This window comes from Trifolium pratense, linkage group LG2 (genome assembly GCF_020283565.1).
Source record: "Trifolium pratense cultivar HEN17-A07 linkage group LG2, ARS_RC_1.1, whole genome shotgun sequence".
In the NCBI taxonomy this organism is placed as follows: domain Eukaryota; kingdom Viridiplantae; phylum Streptophyta; class Magnoliopsida; order Fabales; family Fabaceae; genus Trifolium; species Trifolium pratense.
Genome location: NC_060060.1, coordinates 44655652 through 44680896, shown reverse-complemented (window position 1 = coordinate 44680896; position 25245 = coordinate 44655652). Strand labels below are relative to the sequence as shown.

General features: G+C 31.1%; 3 protein-coding genes across 3 annotated transcripts; all 3 read right to left on the bottom strand.

Annotated features, from left to right (window-relative positions):
- Window positions 1–6679: 6679 nt before the first annotated feature.
- Window positions 6680–10466, bottom strand: LOC123906187 (DNA-directed RNA polymerase I subunit RPA12-like). Its single transcript, XM_045956041.1, has 6 exons — window positions 10312–10466; window positions 9751–9904; window positions 8317–8357; window positions 7289–7348; window positions 7148–7204; window positions 6680–7055 (listed from the first exon to the last, which is right to left on the bottom strand). Exons 2-6 carry the CDS (start codon window positions 9869–9871, stop codon window positions 6981–6983), a joined length of 354 nt encoding a protein of 117 aa, XP_045811997.1. The 5' UTR covers window positions 9872–9904; window positions 10312–10466; the 3' UTR covers window positions 6680–6980.
- Window positions 10467–12256: 1790 nt separating this feature from the next.
- LOC123904779 (cation/H(+) antiporter 3-like) lies at window positions 12257–14375 on the bottom strand. Its single transcript, XM_045954399.1, has 2 exons — window positions 13494–14375; window positions 12257–13393 (listed from the first exon to the last, which is right to left on the bottom strand). The coding sequence occupies exons 1-2, from the start codon at window positions 14373–14375 to the stop codon at window positions 12257–12259; spliced, it is 2019 nt and encodes a 672-aa protein (XP_045810355.1).
- A 3097-nt stretch (window positions 14376–17472) lies between these two features.
- Window positions 17473–22658, bottom strand: LOC123906186 (protein SGT1 homolog A-like). Its single transcript, XM_045956040.1, has 10 exons — window positions 22260–22658; window positions 20922–20991; window positions 19913–20037; window positions 19575–19695; window positions 19318–19414; window positions 19135–19200; window positions 18748–18886; window positions 18288–18373; window positions 18101–18205; window positions 17473–17747 (listed from the first exon to the last, which is right to left on the bottom strand). The coding sequence occupies exons 1-10, from the start codon at window positions 22417–22419 to the stop codon at window positions 17640–17642; spliced, it is 1077 nt and encodes a 358-aa protein (XP_045811996.1). The 5' UTR covers window positions 22420–22658; the 3' UTR covers window positions 17473–17639.
- Window positions 22659–25245: the final 2587 nt, after the last annotated feature.

Here is a 25245-nt window from a genome sequence, read left to right as displayed (position 1 = left end):
TAATATATACTATATATTTATATGATTCATGCTAAACAATATCACTGTGACATTTAGACAATCTTCAATAGCGAGTACTTATTTTTTAAGTACTATATAGTATCTAATAGTACAACCATACCATCATTGGAGCAAAACATAAAATGATACATAATAGGTACCGCTTCTTAAATAAGCATTGATACTTATATATTTCAGTGGGATCAATATATAATGATATAGAATTATTAGTTTGACCTATTTAAAACTTTTCAAAAAATATTGGGTTGAAGGAATTAAATATTTAATAATAACTATTATTAAAAAATGATAAATAAGTGATATTTTACATATATTAGACTTAATTAAGTACAAAAAATAATAGCTTCATTGTGCACCCTCATATTAAACATACAAAAAAAAATTATATTGGTAAAATAACTTTTGTGTTTATATTTATAATTTATCTATATGACTCATGCATATAAACAAATGCTTTCGGTTTGTCATCACTTGTCTTTGGCAAATAAAGTAGTGGCTGAGACATCACATGGCATGTCATTTTGTGTGATCGATATGCCAGCCTGCATATTTAAGTTAAACTTTCCACCCACTTTTTATGGTTAGTTTTGAGCTTTCTCTATCATGTAGTACCTACAAAATACCGTGCATTTGCGAGATTCTGCAAATTTCTAGTGGATAGACGAGATTAATATTATAAAATTAATATTATAAAAATGATAAAGTTGTTGTTTTTTTTTTTTTTTTCCTTTTAAGACCGAGGTCATTTAGACTTGGAAATAAACTATGAGAGGGGTTGTTCCCTTAAGACAGGGAAAGACCGTTGTTTGATGTGAAATTGTTTGGTAAGGATGGTAGTCGAGATTGAGGTTTTATATGAGGGGTGATCATGCAAAGAACTGTCAGGGCGGTTGAGTTAATGCACCTGCTTCCTCGACTAAGAGATCCTTAAAGTGAGCTTCTTCTACTACGATCATACATGGGTATTGTAAAAAAAAAAATTGGCCTCATGACGTGTCAACCAATTCACATGAAATTGTAAGACAGCTATTTTATTTGATAAAGAATTTAAATTGTATATGTATGACTTTTAAATTGTTTTGCATAAATTATTGGCAACAGACCAAAATTTTCAAAATCACACCAAATAACTCTGAAATCCTTCATATATTCATAGTAAGGACTTGGGGGCAACAATTATGGACTTGCTAAAGTTCAATATACTAAAAGGTCCACATTAACGGATAAATTTTCCACGTGGCTCTTAATGACCACAAAATGAAGCTCTATTACTCCAATACATGATACCAAATACTGGATAAATGATACTTCAAGAGATATTTGTGACTGATTTCATGTACATGGAGGATCCCACCATACAGTTAATCCTAAAAATTCGACTAATTTATAAGCATTCATGCATTCACTCTCAAGGTACACATTCTATCTCAATTTAGCACTTTCTCTTACCTCATTCACATATTGACTTGAGCTCTAGAGTGCTAACATTGTTGCAGATACCTTTTTTCCCTAATGATACGAAGATTCCTCCATTTACCATCAAGTTTAGATCTGACATATCCACCTTCACCCTCTGAACATTCTCCTTTGAGCACTTAGTTAAAAATGTAGTGTGGGAGAATTTGATCATGAAACAATCTAAGATGATAAAGGACTTCAAAGCTTTGAGTTTGAGATCTGAACTGCAGATAGGAACGTCACACTTAGAATGGTTAAGATAACAAGCAATTTGTTATAGAGCAAATTAGGAAGGATCAAGAATATGAATAATTCCTTAAGAAAAGAAAGTTCATTGCTCGAGGAACATGAAAAGATTTCAGAGAAGAAAATGGAATTTGAGGAAGTTGATAATGGAAAAAGGGCATAATAGCAAGTTATGTATTCATGTATTCATCTCAGAACTAACAAGATGTACCAAGATTTAAAGAAGATAATTTGATGTTTTTTTTAATTAAGAAGTTAAATAAGTCCATCCAAATTAGTACCAGAGAGAATCGAGCCTGAGACTTTAAGGAGGAGCACACTTTCAGGTCTCAAGTCAATACCACCAGACCAAATCGAGTGGGTTAGATGATTTGATGTTTGAGAATAAAGAATAATGTTGAATTTGTGTATGTCTCTCTAACTTGCCAAAAGTCAAAGTCAGAACATCGTAAACTATCATAAATATTGCTACAACCTTTGAAGATACCCCTTTGAAAGTGGGGGAGCATCTCTATCTCTATATATGTGATGACTCTCATGATAAAACCTAGTTGTGACATTTGAAGTTAGGGTTTAGTGAAGAGGTTTGATTGAGTTAGCTAAACAAAGTTTGCTACGATCTTAAAAATTGAACAAACTATAATTTTGTGATAATTGAATACTTGACCAACAATATAGAGTAAAGTTTGGGAAGAGTAGACATAATTCCAGTAGTCCACTTGGATATGTTCACAAGGATCTTTAGAGTCCGACAAGGGTAGCTACTCATGGGGTGGTTTCTATCTTTCACTAAGATTGATGACTTCTCTAGAACATAATGAGTTCAAATTTTGAAACATAATGGTCAACTTTGTGCTTATTAGGATTTAAATTTTGTATCAAATATATGTTAGAGTATCAAACTGTTTCATATAAATTGTTATCATCAAAACTTAAAATTAAAGATCAATATTTTCAAACCATTTTGATTCACATTATGAGTCGAGTTATCCGAGAGTTTTGCAAGTGAAGCGCCAATTTGTGGGGCGTCTGAGACAACAAGTTTATAAAAATTAGTTTGTGCAACTTTTGAGGAAGATTCTTGGGAAATACTTGGACAAAAAGAACGAATTATTCGGACATCAAAACCTAAGAATTTAGAGTTTTTCAGTTTATATCTAAGGTCGAGAAAACACATAAAAAACACTCTAGTTAGTGACTTGAATTTTTGTGGTTAATGAAAGTCAAAGTAGTTAAGGGTTATGCAGAGGCATAACTAAATGGACATTTATTTGCGATTACAAGTTTCCAAATGATGAACCCAAATTGCAATTATACATAGGGTATTATTTTAGAGAAAAAAGAATATGCATTGACAGTGTAAAATAATTTTAAACTGTAAACTAATATCAACCATGTTTTCCGCCACATCACCCCATTTCACCCTACTTTCTTGATATGACATGTCAAAATGATAGTTGTTTATTAGACGATCATGTAAAAATATTTTATATCGTCAATGCATATCCATTAAACTCATTATTTTATATAGGTAGTTTATTTCAAAATAAATCATCTAAAACTAGATTATATAGTAATTTTTTTAACAAACCAAAATGATATATATATATATATATATATATATATATATATATATATATATATATATATATATCAAATTACACCGCTCAATAACGCTTTAATGAATTCAAATTTTACAAAATCCACCGTTGGATTGAAAGCTTATATCGTATAGATCATCCATGTTGAATTTTACAAAAATCTAAAATCGTTTGATATGTTATTGAGACCGATGAAGATTAATGGTTTATGCGTTTTTATTGAATACCGTTAATCTTGATCTATCTCAAAAACATATCAAACGATTTTAGATTTTTATACAATTCAACATATATGATCTATACGATATAAGCTTTCAATCCAACGGTGGATTTTGTAAAATTTGTATTCGTTAAAGCGTTATTGAGCGGTGTAACATTACTCAAATGTTACACCGGTGTAATTTGATCCCTCCCCATATATATATATATATATATATATATATATATATATATATATATATATATATATATATATATATATATATATATATATATATATATGAGATACTTCAAGTGAGAGGAGTGTCTTATTGTGAGAGATGAGAGGAATTAATATTAGCCTTTGGATTAAATTTAACGGATCAGATTAAAAAGGTTCACCTTAAAGTAAATAATAGTGCCATTTGCTTCATCTCTACCCCTTCATCGTTTCAGTTATCTCAAATACAGACGCTCGGTTTCTTCAACAACGACTATTAAAATACGGTTGACGACAACAGGACGCCGTTACGGCGGCGGCGATGGACTTTTTAAAGGGGTCGTCCATCTTCTCTCTCTTTAGAATAACCTTACAATTGCATAAAGCTTCTTTTTTGTATTCAATAATTGCATAAAGCTTTTTTTTTTTTTGTATTCAATTGCAGAAAGGTTTTGCCCATTAGTATGTGGAAATCTGCTTAGATTGCCATGGATCCACTATTGAGGTTTGACCATTAAAAATGAAATCAAACCATTCATTAACTCAAAGTTGGAACAACGATTTTTGAATAGCCCAGCTAAATCAACTACATGCCTCTTATATATCTAATTGAAAAATTTGTGGAACAATTGAAAGGTTACTTACTGCGTTCCATTAATTGGGTGCAAGTAATCCAAAAGAGAGGCCGGAGAGAGAAGACAAGACAGAGATAGCCTGCAGTAGCGCATAAAAGTGGAATTTAATCTGAACCATTGATTTACATACTATGGTTTATATTTGCTCCTCCCATCTTTCACAATAAGACACTCCGTCCCAAAATATAAGAACCAATTGATCACTGCACGTACACCAATACATAACTTTGATTACGAATATTTTTCATTATGCATTAATAAAAATTATAGAAATGTGATATTTTGAAAATACTCGTCGAAACAAATCAAACAAGATCTTATATTATAATATTTATATTTATATACTTTTAAAAAAATACGGTCAAAATAATACATATAAATAATGCATTTAGTTAAATAATATCTTATAAAATAGGACGGAGATAGTAGAATGATACGGTTAGTGGGTTACATGAAGAATATAATAATGTGAATCTTTAATCAAGATACCATGATATGACATGATGACATAATAATGTGGTAATTTGTACCAAAATAAAAAAATAATGTGGTCAAAGTGGGTACGTACATTATTATGTACTAAAAGTGGGTATACACTAATTAAGGGGCACGGATGCATGTTTGTGTTTTTAGATTTAGAAAATGAGACTAGATTTGTCGTCCTATATATATTTGTGGTGTACAAATTTTTTTATTCAAAATTATGCCGATGAACACATCCAAAAACAATTATTACACCGACATTGTTTGAAAGTATGCTTTTGAAGTATAAAAAAGTATGCTTTTAAAATTGAGTTTAATTGTTGTGCATTATCCATATAAATTTTTACATATACATTCATCAAATAATATATTAATATATTATGTAATATTTTAATCACGTGTAATATTTTAATAGCTTGTATTAATATAAACTTTTTTTTTTGAAGGAACACCACCAATCGTTGAATTAAGAATTAAAAATATTTGAAGGCTTTTATCATATACTTGAAACTTTTTATATAGATATACATTTTTTGGGTACAATTTTATAGATATACATTGACATATCAACTTCGATCAACTACTAATTGAACTTGTGACTAGGTCGTCAGTGACGCAGATCCTTAAGCATAGGTATTTCGTTTTATTTTTGTAGTTATTTTTGTTGGCATGGATATGTCATTTTATGTTATTAATTTGAATGTTGTGACCTGTGAAGCCTCGATACTCCAAAACTGACGAAGTATCGTGTCCGATACGTACTCGATACCGATACTCGTCTGATACTCTCTGATATACATGTATCGGAAAAGTATGTAAAATTAATATTATTTTTTTAAAAAAAATATAATCGATACGTGTCGGATACTTCTCCGATACACGTATCGGAAAAGTATCGGACAATTAATGTTCTTTGATGATGAAAACGTAGAAAATGAGACTAATACAATTCGTGTTTTCTTTTAAGCATTGAATATTAGAGTATTTTTGGGTAGTATGTATTTTTTTTTTATAAGCAATTGTTAGTATATTATATTGTTATGTTAGTTATTCTCCTTGTCAGGACTTGAACCCCGGATCTCCAACTCCTTAACTCTTAGTTCAATTAATTAATCAGTTAAGTTACCCATCACACTTCCCTTTTTGGATAGTACTTAACTTAAGATATGATATTGTTACTTGTTTGCTCAATTTGAGTAATTTGAATGTAAATTTTTTATCATTATTGATTTTAGTTATGTCTGTATATTGTGCATTTTTATATATTTAATTTTAAATTTAATTTTTAAATAACGTATCGCGACCGTATCGTATCGAGAATTTTGAAAAATTTTCCGTATCGAAGTCATATCATATCGGTATCGTGTCACATATCAGGGCTTCATAGGTTGTGACCTTGTTCACTAATTTATGATTTTCATTTTAAGCAATATTAAACTTGTATTTCTACTTTTTTTTAACAGTTGTATTTTTATTTGATGTATTATATCAATTTGAATGAATGAATATATTTTAATTTTATACGGGAAAAAAGTACAAAATTGGATTTAAGTATAAAAATGGTAAATTCGTAGATTACACAAATAGGTAGAATGACAAAAAAAATTATCTTCCTTCTTAGCTTGTCAATGTAACCATGATTTGATAGATCGATATAATAGTCAAGAGCAAGTCTGAAGCTTAAAATTGTATCGTTTTATTCTATGTATATCTTTATCCTGATAGTGGAGTGATTTTTAGATGGTATTATTTGGCTGTTTAACTACATGTTTGAATGGAATATTTTTGATAAAAAAAGAAAAGAAAAGAAAATAGAATGATATCGAAAAGAAAATAAATTCATACAAACACTAGCTGATCCAAGTAGTCAGTGTTTACCAAAAAAAGGAGCTAAGTACTAACATCAACACACAAAGTTGTAGATAAATAAGCACACTATAGGAAACACCATACCACAATACCTTAGTAATGTAGGAATATCCATAAAAAATTGAAGGGATAAAAATAGAAAAAGGTGGTTTCTGCATTATGCAAACAAGAGCCAGCAGAATTCACTCAAGAGGACAAAAAAGAAAGTAAATAGTGTAGACAATCTATCTGTTCATATACAGTTCCAACTTAATTCTCCTGAAACTGATGGTCACACTGCTTGCATTTGTAGTAAGTAGTTTGCCCTTCATCCGCGGATCTCATCTGAAATTAGCAAGATTTAGATACATGAAATTGGAGTACTAAATAAGCTTCAAATTAAATTGGTAAAACTTCATTATCAAGTCTATTAATACCTGTTTGGTAAAATAGGAAGCTACACCAAAACCACATTTCTCACATGTCTTGTTGCACTGTAAAGAAACATTACATTAAAACATGTAAATATCTGCTTAAAGATCATGCCATTAAATATATATTGCAGGATGCATAATTACCGTAGACTCTTTCATCTCCATATCTTCAATTTGACTGATTCCAAGTTCTCTTCTAATTTCCTGTTCAGTTAACCACAAAGTACACAAGGATCATTTGCCAATAATCGATAATATGTGAATATGTAGGACCTGGATTGCCTGCTGTTGCTTCACACAGCAAGCAATCTTGGCCGTCCAAAAGCAATCAGACGGTTCTGATCAACCAGTGTAGTTTAAACACAGTTTTAATCTCAGCAATCAGACGATCGATAATGACTACTGTGTCAACGCAGTTACAACAGCTATTCCTTCTCCGAGTATGTATGTGCTTAAAATCACATCACAATTATTTCTATATTGACATCAAATCCTAAACCTAGGTTGATATTTCAAAAAGCCTAATTATTTATTCATACTTCTAAAACGGTGGTATTTATTTACTCCATATACCACCAAGACAAAATAAATCATGGTGTCTTTTACTTGCATGTACCAAAAAATACAGTTTATCACAGATTCATGAATTATATGTGCCTAAGTCATAGAGGAATTGGACATAATCATGTTCATCTAAATACACCGGCACTGAACATAGTTAATATATGATAAGAGAGGTATTGTGACTCTGTTCAAAAAGGGTTAGTCACCAGAAAATAGAGAAGGAAACTAGAATTAGAAGAAAAAGTTTAGAGCAATGTTTCTCTACTATTTTCATTCATCTCTCATCAATATATTTTGCCTACATTTTTTGGATCCATTGCCATGTGTGCCGAGGATATAATAAACAAGAAGAGAATTACTCTATAAGAACAACAGAAATAACATCGTGGAACAAAAATAATTAGAACTAGTAGTCAAGATTAATGTACCCTCTACCCAAACACCAAGTCACTCAATGCACATATGAATATACCCTCTGCCCAAACACAGTCACTCAATCGTAGGAACTATAAGCCAAAGTGATAGAACATAGTGATATAATCATATGCTAGGAGATGGCAATAACATGTTTAAACTGATCAATAAAAATAAGATCTGCAAAACCATACCTCAGCATAAACTGTGTAACTTATTTCCCTATCTTTAATACCTGAAGAAGACAGGACATTTACTTAGGATAATGCATAATCGGATTTCTAAACACAAAAATTAGTTCAATTGAACACAATATGCACTCATTCACAACAAAGTATTTACTATACATGCAAGGACATTACATTCTTTCATTCAGAAGCACCATAAAAGTCTACTCTGCCTGATGAATCATAAAATAGCTTTCGAAAAGTCTTACACAGGACACAAATCACAAAAAGGAATAAAGAACGGAAGGGAGAAACAAAATACTGGTGTACCACTATGCCAATGGAATACTAAAAGTAGATAGATTTATAAATTACAGCCGATCATATCATTAACATAAAACCATCACAAAGATATCTTGCAAAAACATAAGCATTAATTAGATAAGACATTTTATTACAAGTTAACCAGGGCACACAATTTGTTAAAAAAAATATGTATTATTATAGAATCATTCAACTCAAAACAAATCAAATAAACCTTTGGAAACTAATTTGTCTGAAAGCATATTGCAGAATAAAGGGAAATCTGTCCCTAGATCCTGACCAGAGCTGAGCTCCGATAGGTAGCTTAAAGCTCCCTATTCATACTAACTGAATAACAATTTCTAAGATAAGTTCTCTACCCTCCTTCACACTCCTTATATCATGGAAACAGTTAGTAGCTCTCAATACTCTGTCCTAGTCACCACATTCTCCTCAACCACTAATTACTATCTTAACCCTTCTAGAATATACCTTCCCTTCCTTGGGACCACTTGACCTGTAATTCACTAGCTCCATGTTTGACTGTGGTAAATTCACCTCAGTCCTATCAATACCGTTTCCCTTCAACACTCTTCTACCCATTCTTAGGCCCATTAGTAACTTGTTGGATCAACTGTTCTTCTATACCTAGTAAACAAGGTTTGGGATCTAACAGAATCCTGGCTCGTGCATAATATATGCGATGTCCTTGCCAACTTATCTATGCTCACGGGGACAATTTAGGTTCATTTTAACGTCAATGTTGTGACCTTTTATGTTCAAGATGTGTCTATATTATGTCTATATACCATGTTAGACCCATATAAGTCGATATTATATTAAAAAACTGTCCGGATTAAAACAAAACAGAAATTTTTTGGGATGAAATATGTGATTTTTTTACCGATCAAAACAAAAATTCCCTAAAATTCACTAATTTTACAGGACAAAAAGCATATTTAACCCTTGTAAATAAGAGAAAGCAAGCAAGGTGTAGCATACACATGTTCTGAACCATGCCCTTTCAATATAAGAACACTATTTTGTTTCATTATTCATCATCAAACCATACAAGGGACAAGCCTAACAAGTGTAATAATGAAAGAAAAACAAGCATACATATAATTTGAAGAAGCAAAAAAAAAAAAAAAAGTGTACCTTCTAAGCCTTTCTTGGTTTTGCACAAGGGGCATTGTGCATAATGAATTGAAGGATAATGAAGCTTTGTCCCACACAAATGACAGAATAAGAAATCACGACCACGTGAATAAAACGACATTAATTGTGTTGAGAGTGTAGAGAGTTAAACCAACTGAAAAAAAACGCAAACTAACAAGTGAGCAAGGTTGTTAAAGAAGAACAATCTTTGGTAATGCTACCCATATACCTACATATATATTATTGCTTGTATCATAGCATAACTGAGAAGAAATTAAATTGTAAAATAATTCAATAAATGAAAAGGGTTTGAGTTAAGAGAGTAGAAATACAGAAAGTGTGATTGATGGCAATTGGCAAACGAATGAATTAGGGTAAATAAATTGAATTGAATAATATGAAATTGGTAGTTGGTTAGAATGAGAACCAATGATTCTTCATTGTTTTCTGGTGAAAAATCAAGAGGATTGGAATGGAAAGAAGACGTTGACAGCCAACAACATGATAGTGAAGATGAAGATAGTGAAATGAACGGCCGGAGATTGATAGTTTTAGGGTTACCTGCAAATAGTGAGATGTGTTGCCAGAGAGAACGGCCGAAGACGTGGTGGCGCTCAGAGAAGGAGAGAGGATAGAGGCAGCGGTCGTTTTAGGAGAAGGTGAGTGCGCAATTTATATAGCCGAAGGAGAATTTTATTTTAATAGAAACCGTGCGCAATTTATAGGTTAGAGATGAAGTAGGATTTGAGCCTAAAAAACAATTAGTTCACCCGGAACATTATAATAGAATGATGAATGTATTTGGTCTATATTATTGATTATATATATTTAACATTCAATGAATGTAAAAAGTAAATTTCTTCTTGTAATAAGAACAGGAGGGAGTACATTAGTGATCAAAGTTATGCATTGACATATGTGCAGAAATCTAAAACGCCACTTAAAAATGAACGGACGAAGTATATTCTTTTTTGATTTTACAATTACTAAATTGTCCTTCGTTAAATGATATATTTGTAGTTATTTTTTGGATTCCAACTAATATATGATTATTGTAATTTGAGACCGTCCTATAATTTTGTGTTTCTTCCCTTCTTTTTTTTTCATAACATGTAGAAAATAAATACCTACATGCTCTTAATTTGGATAAAACTCAATATACATTAAACTATTGAGCTGTAATCATTATAAAGACAAATTTTCGGATCATTTTTAAAAGATGCTACAGGTTAGGGGTATAATTGGACCGATTTGGATTGGTTTTTTGGTGAATATAATGTCTGAACCAATGAACTTTCGAATGGTTTGGTTCGGTTTTTGGTGTTTTTCAAAAATGAAACTGAACTAAACTAGTTGGTTTGATTCGATTTGGTTCAGATACTTTAATCGGTTTGCAACACTTTTTTTTCGATGTATTCTCTGCTATTATTTTTTATCCGCTATATTTCCTGCTATAATTTTTTCAGTTACACATAACACTTGGTGTAATCAATTATCATCATATCATACAACATGTATAAAAGAAAAGACAATGGTTCTAGGCTACTTGAAAAAACAATGGTTTTCAAACGCATGTTTAATTCAAACAAAGTTGACAAAATAGAAACCATATGTTTTCAAATACAAAATACAATCTATATGTCGCCAATAACATGGTGTGGGCTGAACTAAATAAATAAATATATGATTAATAATATACTTATTGGTTCGATTAATAATTTACTAAAACCTGAAATTGCACCGCCTGAATGTGGGAGAAAGATTGTGCGCGCACATTGGTGAATTTTTGCGTGGTATTCACTCGCAGTTTCGCACTATTTAGCATCTCTCTAATTTTAATTTGTGCTATGTTTCCAATTCATTACACACGCGTATATGAATTTATCTGTGCTCTAAAATTTTACATCTATTCCAATACTAACCTTGGTGTATTAATTTATCATTGTCTATTGTAATATAGAGAATATATCACTCTAATTAATGCATAACTTTGTAATGGATTAATTTGATACAATTTAATAAGGGTAGAAATGAAATTGTAAGAATAAATTTAATGATTGTTTCTTATAAAAAGAGCCAATTTTTTTTTCTTTCAAATTGTTCTTTATAATTTGTCAAAAAAAAAAATTATTCCTTGTAAAAAGGACCGGAGAGGGTATAAAACCAACTCCAAATGACATGTTAAATGAAATTAACGTTTTGAAATGAAATATATCAGAAATGAATAATATGATTAATGAAAATAAAGTTACATGAATAAAATAAACAACTACTAAGTTTGGTCTAGTGGTAAGAAGTTTGAGTAGTACGTTATAGGTTATAGGTTCGATTTTCAGCTCATTATAAACAAAAAAAAAACCAGAAAATAAATTAATTGAGCAAATATATAATTTGACAAAAGAGAAGTGCAAAATTGGATGAACTTGAGTACCTATTTAACTTAACCTAAGTATTTCCCTCAAATTAAATGTCTAAAAAGCTAAGAAAATAAAAAAATAAAAAATATTTAAACATCCATAGTTGTTCTTTGTTGTTGTATAACAAAAACAGAAGCTTTACCACCAGCATCAGTAGAAACCAACAAATCTCCCAAAACACCAAGTTCAGAATACTCACTCCATTGCAACAATCCAGAAGTTTGAGGAGTTTCAACACCAGCTTGTCTCCCAACAACAATCAAGTCAAATTCAGTGGCCAAAGACCTTATAATCAATGCTGTTTCTGGTCCATCTTTCACTGTTCTCTCAACATATTTAACACTAACATTACCAATCTTATTCTTTGTCTTAATTTCATCCAACAGTTCATTATCAAGTTTATTCTCCCAACCACTTCCCTTCGAATCATCGTCAACATCATCATCGCAGGACAAGAATCGAACCACGGTAAGTTTCACATGTGGATTCTTAGTCATTCTCTTTGTGAAAAAAAGTGCTTCTCTATCATCTTTCCCACCTATAAATATCAAACACACATTATATGGTGTTTCGGGTGAAAAAATATGTGTCATTTGTGCTCGTTCGATTAAAACACCAACAGAACATGGTGCTCTTTCCAGAACTCTATAGTTTATGTCCCTTAATGACTCGTCTTCAAGCTCGACTGAGTTACCATCACAAGACCATTGTCGATGAAAAGGAAGAATAATAAGTGATGTAAAGTTATCGAGTGCTAATGTGCAAATGTCGTCGTACATCATTTCTGGTGGTGAGATAGCTGTGAATGCATTGACAACTAAACAATCTTGGAACTCTCTTTCGAAACTTCTAAATGATTCAAGTAACTTATCTGCCATTGATGTGTCTGAATTTGATTTATTCTTTTTTTGAAGATTATGAGAGATGAAAATTGGTGAAGCTCTTCCTATTAATTCCACGAGTTGAAGTGCATAAGTACATATTGGTTCTTCTTTTGTTGGATATGTTGCTTCTAGAAGATTTATTGTTGCAGGAATGTTGTTTGGTCTATGAATACATGCTAAAACTCGAAATTCTGAGTTACTTTTTAGATCTGCTATGTTTCTCTTTATGTAACCTGCGTATTTCTTTGTTGGATCGTACATATAACCCAACATCATTGGAATCAATGTTGAGTTTACTATGATGCATATCATCAATAATGCAAAGATGTTACCTGGTAGACCCTGCATTCAAATAATAATTAAGTAAATACAAGTTAGTAGTTTTTCGCTTATATAAAAAAAAAAAAAATCAGAGTTAGTTATGAAATGATAAAATGCTTACTTTGGAATCTCTGACCAAAGAGAAAGCAACCATTTCAACAAAGCCTTTGGAACTCATAATCAAAGATAAGCAAATAGCATCGTTCCATGGCATCCCATTGCGTAAAGGAATTATCATACAAGCAACAAATTTGGTAACAACAATGACTTGAACAATAACCAAAGTTTGTACCATAAAATAATCAACACTTCCATCACTTTGATTTCTCCAAATCAACAAGTCTTTCAAATCTACCCTCATACAACATGTGGTCACAAAAATGGGGAAGAAAATCTCATTAACAAAAGTATCGATTTTTTTGACAATAGCTGTGCCTAATGGAGGTCCTTCTGGAATAGCTAAACCCAATATAAATGGTCCAAAAAGTGCAAAGAATCCAAATCTATATGAAGCATAGCCTGTAAACAAAGTTAGTGTGAGTATACTATAGACATAGTTATCACTCACATGCGAACCTTCCGGTGTTTGTTTTATAATCCAAAACATCGCTGGTCGAATAATGAATATAACCAAGAGAATATACAAGATAGCAGCCAAAGCACAAAGCATAGCATTCACTTCACCACGCTCTTCACGTAATTTAGAAATTGTTATCATTGATGCTAAGAACACATTGAAAAGCTCACTAACTAATGATGCTGATAGACCAATTCGGCCCAATTCTGAATTGAGAATCTTGAGATCACTTAAAGTTGAGGAAATGACAGGAAAAGGGGCCATACTGAACAATCCAATGATAGCTCCAAGGAGTCTTACTTGCAAATCTGTTAGGTATTTTGATGAGTAGGAATTTAGAACAGCCATGCCACATAAATATGGAGCTATTATACCAATAACTCCTATGTTAGTGACACCACTTCTAGTTTTGTGGACTACACTCATTTCTGTTTTAACACCAATGTAGAATAGGAAGAGCATGTACCCAAACATTGAAATTAGTCCTAGATTTTCTTGTGAATCAAAGTAGAACAACATCTTCATTTTTCCAGTCCATGTTTTATTGAATGTAGCTGCAAAGATTAGACCAACCTACATATATATATATAACAACAATTAGAGCATGTATTAGCCATCGATGCGATGGAATGCAAACACAGACATATAAACACTAATGAAACCGATTGAATGTAACTATATGTGTTTGTGTCGATCGAGACAAACATATTTCAAACATCAGACACGTCTTCGTTATAAATTATGGTGCTACATAATTAGTCATTATAAATAATAACAGCTTAACATGCTATCTCTTACACAAAATGTAACATGTTATCACATATATTAGTATATGAAAAAACAACAACAAAAACAATGATCATGTTTGTAATATAACATGTTATAACATATACTATATATGAACGAACAATGACAATATATACATGAACATAATTGGACTTACAATGCTCATAGATGTGAACCTGGGGATTCCAAAACGACATAATATAAATTTGAAGAAAAGAGTTCCAAAAAAGATCAAACACATCTGCATTTGCAACAGAGGCAAAGAATTTTCTAAAAACAAACGATTATCGGTCATGTCCTTCCATGGTCTCTGCGAATTTACCCGCGGAGGCAGGTATATGCATGTTCTTAATTGAGCAATTGTATCATTATGTTCAGAAGACATGTTTTATCAACTACAAATGTTAATTATGTTCTTTAATTAATTGTCTTCTATTAAATTAACAAGAGAAAGGAAAATTCATCATTATAAAGAAAGTTCAAATGCAAAAAAGTTATGTTTTGTTTTTCGTTGTACATATTGACAATCTCCAGCAAATAGTAGTCAAAGACAACTAATAGGTAACTCTGTTTTGTTCACCAAGTTGAGTTTCATTACTAATAATATATAAAATTGTATTGTGGATTTTTCTGTATATATTTTACAATTGTTGCTGTTTAATGCGTTTGCTTTGACAAAATGCTAAATATAGATAATTAGAAATAAACTAAACTTTGTTACCGTCAAAAAATAAACTAAACTTGTTTACCAAAAAAAAAAGATATAAACTAAACAAAACAAATTATTTCTATGATCAAACACAACACCACACAACACAAATCAAATATATCTATCTATTAATTATAAAAATTAGAAAACTAATCTCTACTCTTTCTTCTTTTAGTTTTTTATTCTTTCAAAAATATTCTCCATTCCTAATCTTTTCTCCTTTAAGATTTTTATTTTTGTCCTAAAATTTTAATTCTTTTAAAAAAAATTAAGATATAATTAATAATGTTTTACCATTTCTACCTCACAAAAACTAAAACATTTATTATTATTATTATTATTATTATATATATATATATATATATATATATATATATATATTTTCTTAATAAAATAAGGATAAAAAGACTTAAAGACCGGAGAAGGAAGGAATATTTTATTTTTTTGGGTAAATAGCCTAATGGCTAGAATTTCACATTTAAAAATGAATAAGTGATAAATGAAATAGAGTTCAAACTTCAGTCCCTACATACTCCCTCCGTCCCGAATTATAAGAGAAAATAAAAAAATCACACTTATTAAGAAAAAGTAAAACATGAGAATTTGAAATATGTTTTTGTGGGTTTTCCTTGGAATAAGTTGCATAGGAAGTTGTAAAAACAATTTTTATTGGTTGTTGTTTTTTGAGAAAAGGGTAGAGAGAGAAAATTAAATGCAATTTGCATTTAATTTTATGAGAATAAGGGAAAAACATTCTTGAAAATGACTTTCTCCCTTATAATTTGGGACAAAAAAAAATGGGTTTTTTTTCCTTATAATTTGGGACGGAGGGAGTATTACATGAAATTGTCTCTACCAATTGAGTCATGCTCACAAGGAACTTCTATTGAATTCTACTTACCGTAGATAAAACCAAATTAGATCTTCACTCTCTTGGTTTGTTTATTGTTTTTTATTGATGAGAGAGATTAAAATTAAGAAAGAAATAGAGAGGAAGGAGAGAGACGTAGAAAATTGGAAAGGAGAGAATCGAAATTCAGATAAAACAATGTTTGATAAGAGTCATGTTAAGATAATAAGATTTTCACATTCATTGCCGAAGCAAATTTTAGGGGGATTAACATAGTTTATGATTGACCAATTGTTAGTTGGTTCAGTGGTGATTGACGTTCAACTTGGTATGGAAGATTACGGTTCGATCCCCCGCAACTGCAATCGGAAGGAGGCTGGAACCACTTGATGCTAGAATGACCCCCGAACTAGATTTAACTGTTAGTGAAAAGAAAAAGAAAAACATAGTTTATTATTTGGGCACTGTTCAGTAAGTCCAATAAGCTATCTTATAGCTTATAAGCTTGTTTGATAAAAATGTGAAGTGTTTCGTAACGAGCTTCTCAAACTAGCTTATAGCGTTTTTTGATATGTTATTTCAAGTAGTGTATGAGCTTATAACTTAAAGATTTTTACATTTTTCTCATTTTTACCCTTTTTATTTTTTTTTAATATAATAACTACCCGCTAACCATGTTTTTTTATGTCATTTTGTACTTACAACAGCTAAATTTGTCAAACACTTTAATTTTATTCTACTAGCTTTTCAGATATAAGCTATCAGTCATCAGCTAGCTAGCTAGTTTTTCAGCTATAAGTTAGCTTTTAGTTTATAACTTATTTTTACCAAATATAGCCTTGTGTTTTTTTCATTTTATTTTATAATAACTTTCAACTTATATTGTAGTATTTTGCGTTTATTCAATGCACTACCACTTCTGAATTATAGGACAGTAGGACACTATTCATAAAAATAGTTTAAACTTGTGTCAAAAAAAAAATAGTTTAAACTAATTATGTCATAGTATGAGAGAAATTGAATGTCAACAGACTGAAAAAATTAAATTCTTGGGAAAAAAATTATAAATAATCTTAGTTGTTGACACTTGACAAAAACTTAATTCATTTTTTTTAATACAAAACAAACACTTAATTCAATTAAAAAATAGAAAACTCTTCAAATAGAAGTATGACAAGTAAACCAGAATATGCATTGTATTCACCAAATAGAGAAAAAAAAAACTGAACCACAAATGTAGATATACATCATCATATTGTAACCAAAATTAAGCATTCAAATTCCAAAGTATAATGCTTCAAAACAATGTAATGTAGAGACATAAGATTGATTCATAAAAAAGCTATTAATATTCCCATTTCTTCAATTCCATGCCATCTGGAGGACTTCCTTCAACCTTCTTTGTTCCCACTTCTTTCCAGTTTGTTGACAGCACTGTTCCATTAGACTCCACCTGCAAATAATTATAACAAATATATAATGACGAGATTTTTGGTAACGTATTATTGGTGCAAAGTATCCACCGACTTTGTCAGGTGAAGTTCCCCTCGCAACCACGTTTTTTTCTGTCTATAAGGCTCGAATTCAAAGCTTGACATAAGGTATTGTAGTTCAATTTCACTCGAATCAATGTAATAATGTTGATAAAACATGAAATAATGTTCAATAAGGAGGAATTAAAAAAAAAAAAAACTTTAATATTGTTTCAGCCGCTAATAACATACTCAATTTTTATGTTTTAGTCCTTGAAAATTTATGTTATATTATGTAGTCAGGAAAAAATATGAAAAATAAAAATACACTTACAAATGATTTTTTCATTGCTCTTCTAGTATCCTCATCAGCATCTTGATATATTTCTCGGAAAAATTTGTTCAATGCAGCATCGCCATCAAGGTTTTCATCTTTTTCCTGAAATAAAAAAATGTTTAGGAGAAAGAAGTGGACTAAAATATAAAGTACTGAAACTTTTTTTTCCAGGAAGGAAAAATACCTCTTTCTTAACTTGAGCTTCAAGCTTATCCCAATCTACTCTTTTCGGTTTTGAGGAAGGGTAAGTAGGTCTTTGAGTTCCAGTAACTGCAAATTTCATGCTAAGGGTTAAATAAAGCATAATAGAGCATAAATAATGATAAACGTTAAAGGGCGGACAATTTTAATAAATGTATGTGCTAATATTTTGGTACGATTATCCGAAAAACAATTACTCCTGACAACATAGAAAGCACTACTAGCAGAAGTAAACCATAGGTATCAATATAAAGGCCTGTATTACTCCTTTCGGTACAAAGGTTCACTAGTATTGTGGTTTCGTTATTATAGACTGATTGTATGCTTTATAAATCGATCAAAGATCAACTTACAACACTAGTATTTGTATAGAAAGAAATAATTTCTCAATTATCACCAAAGAGCAAGGAAGGAGTGAAAACTGTAGATAAGTCTGAAGTTACCTGAAGAGACAATAGCCCTCGGTGCAACAGTGGTTTCTGTGGTGAATTCAAGGGACTTCCAGTGAATAGATTCAGCTTTAGCAAGGCGAATTTCAATTTTGGTGGACAAAACTTCATACCGGCAACTGGAAGGTACAATCTGATCGTAGATATAATCACAGATTAAAATATTATACAGAATAACAAAACAATACTGTGATCAAACATATGTTGGAGTTTAATTTTTAATTTTTGAATAAAAGGGCTTAAAACCAAAATTATAACCATCTGTGGCATCAGCATTATAACTATACACAAAAAAAAAAATAGTATAAGCCTATAAAGTAGTAAGCTACATCTTTTCCGGTGATCCAAACTTATTACACATATGAAAGCTCCGATTCATACCTTTCCAAACAAGCGATTTTGTAAAACATATGAATCTTCTCCAGGGACATCAATTTTGACACTTAGCTACAAAAGAAAATAAAAAGCTTGGGAAGTAAGTTTAGAATGTTATATCCAACTTGTTCAACAAAGTTAAAGTTAAATAAAAAAAAAGCCTAAATATTATTTGTAATGTAACCGTACTATTTGTTCACCAAATTCGACAGTAATGCTTTCTTTTGAGACCCCCTTTGCAAATATGGTCACAACCACTTCTTCAGGTTTCTGATAAAATTCATGCCTGCATAATTTTTCCGCAGATTAGTATCAAACTTTAGTAGGAACTTAAAGATAGTAAATACCTAAAGAAACCCTATTAATTACATCGGCATTAGCACACTCCACAGTCCACACAAACGATAATCCTAGCAAAGGACAAACAATAAAAAAGCGGTACTAACCTATATTTAGGCTTAGCAACCGCCACTATCGGCTTCTCTGCAAGATCTTGTAGCTGAACATCTTGAGGAATTGCATCCTGTGCTGTGGACTTTTCCTGTGTAGGTATGGTATAAGATTCTTCTGTTTAACACAATATGTCCACGAAGCTCATGTCAGTTTTCTAGCCAAAAACGAAAAATCCAAAATTTTCCCTTTCAATGGTCAAGATACAATCATCAGTCACATATTAACTCAAACAAAAATCTAAAACACCAAAAGTAAACCAAAAAGGTGAATAAATTAACAATACAATTTTCACCAAATAGAAAGAGTTTTCAACAAAAAGAATGAAGTTCACCTGCAATGAGTTTTTCACATTCTTTGATCAAATTAACAAATCTTGATTTGTCCTCTGCCAATGAGGCACCTGTCTCCAAAGCGGTCTTAGCAGTCTGATATTCCTCAAGCTTCATGCATGCAATACTGCAAACAAAGTCATAAATAGAAAAACAAATCAAGAAATTTAGTAACTACATCACAGTTTAACAGGAAGAAAGAATATCTACGGTGCCTATCATACAAATTTGTAAGATATGCCATCCCAGAAATATCCTTGTAACATCTAATTCTCAGAGTATATAACGGTATGCCCGTATAAATTTAAATTGGTTTGCAATAAGCAAAAGTTATATGCTATCTCAGAAGCCGTTCCTCAGGAAAAGAATAAATTTTATAATTGTATTTTAAAATTCTATTGCACGAGGTAGGACTGGAAAAGACAACATTGAACATTTGTGGTCTAACGTCAGAGGCAGTAGTATTTGTGTTCGCAATTTGCATGGTGGAGATAGCAGGCAAGGAGGGTGATTTAGCAAGGTCATATGTCCACATCACTGAAGTCATAGGTTGACAAATGATCACCAAGTTGACCAAAATAAGATTTGAACATAAAAATCAATTCTTGACCATAAAACCAAATGCAGTAAAGATATGAAGACACGACTAAGTGGAAAATATTGGTGTTTAAAACACATCGCTAATATTTTTTTTGGGTGCTCAATTCAATAAAGAGAGAGGAGGCCATGTAATGTGACTAACCGAGGAAATGATTAAAGGGAAACAAAGAAAAATGGCTGCTTTGACAATGAATATAGGGAACCTATGGATAAAGACCATGTCGGTCCCACAGACCCACATTCTAGAATAGATAAGTTTTTGATAACTTGTGGCGAAAACAACATTTAACGATATTCTACTCATGGCAAAAACAACATTTAAGGATATTCTGCTCAAAAACCTCAATGCGTGTAACGACAACTACCAAATACGTAAGAATAAAGGGAAAGACAAGGTGGTGTTGTATTTACCCTTTGCGCATATATGCCTTTGATAGAGAAGGATCCAACTCAATTGCTTTGTTTGCATCAGCAACAGCCTCTGAACAAAAGACAAGAAATTTGGTTGCCGAAATCAGTAAATCATTACAACTACATGTCTACACAGTACACATAATCATAAATGACTATAAACCCCAAATTATTATCATGTAAAAATCAGAAGTACACAGGAAAGTTACATTCCAAAACATTTGCAATAACATAGACAACTCGAATGGACAAAGACTCGCATTTCAAACCCACACAAATGAATAAAAGTACAAATATATCAAAATCCCTCAATAATTTTTTTTTAAGAAAAAGGTGAAAACTTAAGTTTGTCTTTTAAGTTTAAAATAACCATCATCATTTCAAATTTTTTTTAAGCCCGTCTAAAACTTCCACGTGGCAACCCCCTAAGTTATCCACAGATGCAACTTTGTTAGTCACGTCATGTGCACGATTTAAACAAAAATTTGACTAAAAGGACTAACTTATTGTAATGTTAGTAATGCAAGGGACCAACTTAAAAGACCAAACATCCAATTTAGCCATTAAATTATCATATACCAATGAAAGACAATAGATGACCCAATTGAACAAAGTTTCAATTTTTTAAAAAATATTTGGTTATACATACAAAACAAACCAAAGGGCTACCAAGCATAGACACCAGACACGACACATACACTAGCTTGTGTAATCATGCGTTTCGGTGTCTTTGGACACACCTAATCCGAGGAGTGTTTGTGCTTCATAGCAAAAGGGTATTAGAATAACACAATCATCATCATCATCATCATCATCATCATCATCATCATCATCATCATCATCATCATCATCATCATCATCATCATCATATATAGTAATGAAAGACAATAGATGACCCAACTGAACAAAGTTTCAATTTTAAAGTTTAACAAAGACTTTGTCATACATACAAAACAAACAAAAGAGTACGTGTCAGTGTCCACGACACCGGGACACAACTAATCCGAATAGTGTACCGTGTTTCATAGCAAAAGGGTATTAGAAAAACCTAATTACTGTTATCATCATCATCACCACCATGTATAGTAATCAAAGACAATAGATAGATGACCCAATTGAACAAAGTTCCAATCTTTCTAAGTTCTAACAAAGACTTTGTTATAAATACAAAACAAACAAAATGGTATTAGAAAAACACAATTATTATCATTATCATATACAGTAATGAAAGACAATAGATAACCCAATTGAAGAAAGTTTAAATTTTTAACAAAAACTTTGTTATTCATACAAAACAAACAAAAGGGTATTAGAAAAACAGAAAGAAAGTTACAATACCAGTGAAGTTATTGAGTTTGATATTGGCCTGAGCACGATCAGCAAAAAGTGTTGAAATTTTAGGGTCAAGATCAATGGCTTGTGTGAGAAGTTCCACGGCTAATTCAAAGTGGTCTTCAACAAAGGCCTCTTTGGCTTTGAGTTCAAGATCGGAAGCCATGACAGAGAGAGAGAGAGAATTTAGAGAGAGAAAGAGTAGAAAACGAAAGGGTGTAGAGAGAGAGAGAGGGAAACGAAAGGGTTTTTGGAAGAGAAAGAGAAATCTGACGAATAGTTTGATTGATTGAGCGGAGAGAGAGAGAGAGAGAGAGAGAGAGAGAGAGATTATAAGGGCTGGCAGGAGGAAGGAAGGGAAGCAGCAAGGGGGAAAGGAGTAGACTTTCACAAGTCTTCTAAAATATGTATATAAAAATATAATAATTAGGAAATTGTTAAGCAAGTACTATTTTTTAATTAGTGAGAAAAATATCTTTTTTTTATCTTTTTCTTTTAGAGGAAATCTTGTGTATATTTAACAAAAATATTTGTTTTAAGTTTTGTTTTTTTTTACGAAAAAAATATTATTATAAAGGATTACAAGGGGTACTCAAACCTTTACAATTGACATAAAAAGTCAAAAACATTGAATACAAGACACCGACTAAACACCAACTAAGAAATGGAATACAAGCATTACAGCTATAACGACGAGAAAACCATAACCAAGAAAAGAGCTTAATATCCTCTAATAACGATGATGCGTCCGGATCCTTGTTTTAAGTTTGTTATTTTTGTTAGTCAAATGAATAAAAAAGTTGCTTAAAAAAATGAATAAAAAAGTTTGTTATTTTTGTTATAAATAGTAAATAATTAGGATATTGTGAACAAATAATTAATTGGTCTAAGTGGTAACGGTCTTCCTCCCCTTAAACATGTGGTCAACGGTTCAATTCATGACTCGTGGATATGGAAATAATTTGATTTGGAGGGAAGAACCCACTTTACTTTGTATCAATATTGACAAAACAAAATATTAGGAGATTTTGTTTTTCTATAAGATATGATTTTTTTTTGGCAAATGCTAACATGTGCCCCAAGGACACATTTTAAGATGTATTTAATTAACTAATATCTCATTTAATTTACTTTAAAAATAGTAATAATCAACTTTATTAATTAAAAGATATAGTCCACTATATTTATTACCATTAAAGAATTGGAAAGACAAAATATGATAAGCTGCCAAATTTGATTTATGATCACACGGATGGTAATACGACCATAATTATATGCATCCAATTTTTTTTGGTTTGTTAACAATCAGACTTATAGTACTCTTGGTAATACTTGATTTATGATAACTTGTATTTTTTGTTTTTTTTTCGGTGAACAAGATCAAGTATTATAGTATTATATTGTAATGGTAACGATTTGTTAGTACTGTTTTAGCTTTTGAATTACTAATATGTTTTAGAATTTTACAATACTTACTATAATTTAATTTAATGTTTTTTTCAACTTTAAAAAAAAGGTTTGACAAAAAAAAAGCTTTGTAGCAAAAAAAAAATTGACCAAGCGCCTAATCATACATCAACTATTTGGCAAGTATCATATTTTGCCTATGCAATTTTTTTAAATGGGTAATAAATATAGTGAACCATATCTTTTAATTAATAAAGTTGATTATTGCTATTTTTGAAATAAATATAGTGAACCATATCTTTTAATTAATAAAGTTGATTAAAGTGTAATTTACAACATTGATCAAGAGAGAGAAACATATAAAAATTTAGAGAAAATGAATTTAGATGGTGTTAGATTACACTTTATTAATAAATATAGTGAACCATATCTTTTAATTAATAAAGTTGATTATTGCTATTTTTGAAATAAATTAAATGAGATATTATTTAATTAAATCCACCTTAAAATGTGCCCTTAGGACACATGTTAGCAGAACCTTTTTTTTTTATAAGTATAAGATATGAAATCTTGTTTGAATTGCATTAGGTTTCGGATAATTTTTATATATATTTCTTTTACTAAATCTATATCTATATTAATATTTACTACCTGTCGCTAATGACGGAAAATTAAAAAAAAATGGTAGTATTAATAAATTTATTAAGGCTAAATTCATCCAAAAGTCGTTTAAGTCTCATATTTTTAAAGTTAGGTCTTATGTTTTTTTTATGTAATAAGTAGGTCTTTAAGTCTCTAACTCGTTGCAGTGTTGCGTTAAACAAAAACTTGTTGCAGTGTTACCCTTCCTTTTAATTTCCTCCAACATATGTGCCTTTTTTTCTTCAAAATATTCACTGTGGTGGTAGTGAACGTTAAAGGCCACGGTGCAACAATGAACAAGGTAATTGGAAAGGTAACGATACAACAAATTTTTGTAATGAATGTAACTGAAAGGGGAATGGTGCAACAAGTTAGAAACATGAAAGAACTATTTGTTACCGAAAAAAAATTAAAGGATCTAACTATTACAAATTCGAAACTTATAGGTTCTTCGATGCATTTGGTCATTTATTAATAATAAATGATGTCTTTACAAATCTATCCTTTTAAGAGAGAGTTAATTTATGTTTATATAACCAATCGTTAGTTGATTCAGTGGTGATTGGCGCTGAACTTGGTAGGGAGGATCACAGTTCGATCCCCCGCAACTGCAATCGGGAGGGGGCTGGAACTACTTGATGTCAGAATTGACCCTCGAACCAGATTAAACTGGTGGTGAAAACAAAAAAAAATTGTTTATATAATAGTATTTGATGTAAGTTGTAGAAAAGCAGTCTAGTTAGCACGATTAGCAAAGAGCGATAACCGAAGCACAAGGTAGTTTATCATCAAACGAAGAATCACAGTTCGAAGAAGACTTTATGGAAGATGAAAACCCACCCAAGTGTACAATGGGTGACTATTGTCGAAGAACTGATGCAGGGAAAAAAAATTTAGGTTTCCAACCGACGAATCTCGTTGCCTTTGACATTAAAAATATGGT

Coding starts and splice junctions, on each gene's coding strand:
- LOC123906186 (XM_045956040.1), bottom strand. CDS start 22,419: ATGGCTTCCGATCTTGAACTCAAAGCCAAAGAGGCCTTTGTTGAAGAC. Junction 18,887..19,134: donor AAAATCGCTTGTTTGGAAAG/GTATGAATCGGA, acceptor ATCTACGATCAG/ATTGTACCTTCCAGTTGCCG. Junction 18,206..18,287: donor AAGCTCAAGTTAAGAAAGAG/GTATTTTTCCTT, acceptor TTTTTATTTCAG/GAAAAAGATGAAAACCTTGA.
- LOC123904779 (XM_045954399.1), bottom strand. CDS start 14,375: ATGAGTGTAGTCCACAAAACTAGAAGTGGTGTCACTAACATAGGAGTT. Junction 13,394..13,493: donor CTTTGGTCAGAGATTCCAAA/GTAAGCATTTTA, acceptor ATTTGAATGCAG/GGTCTACCAGGTAACATCTT.
- LOC123906187 (XM_045956041.1), bottom strand. CDS start 9,871: ATGTCGTTTTATTCACGTGGTCGTGATTTCTTATTCTGTCATTTGTGT. Junction 8,358..9,750: donor AACCAAGAAAGGCTTAGAAG/GTACACTTTTTT, acceptor TGTCTTCTTCAG/GTATTAAAGATAGGGAAATA. Junction 7,205..7,288: donor TGGAGATGAAAGAGTCTACG/GTAATTATGCAT, acceptor GTTTCTTTACAG/TGCAACAAGACATGTGAGAA.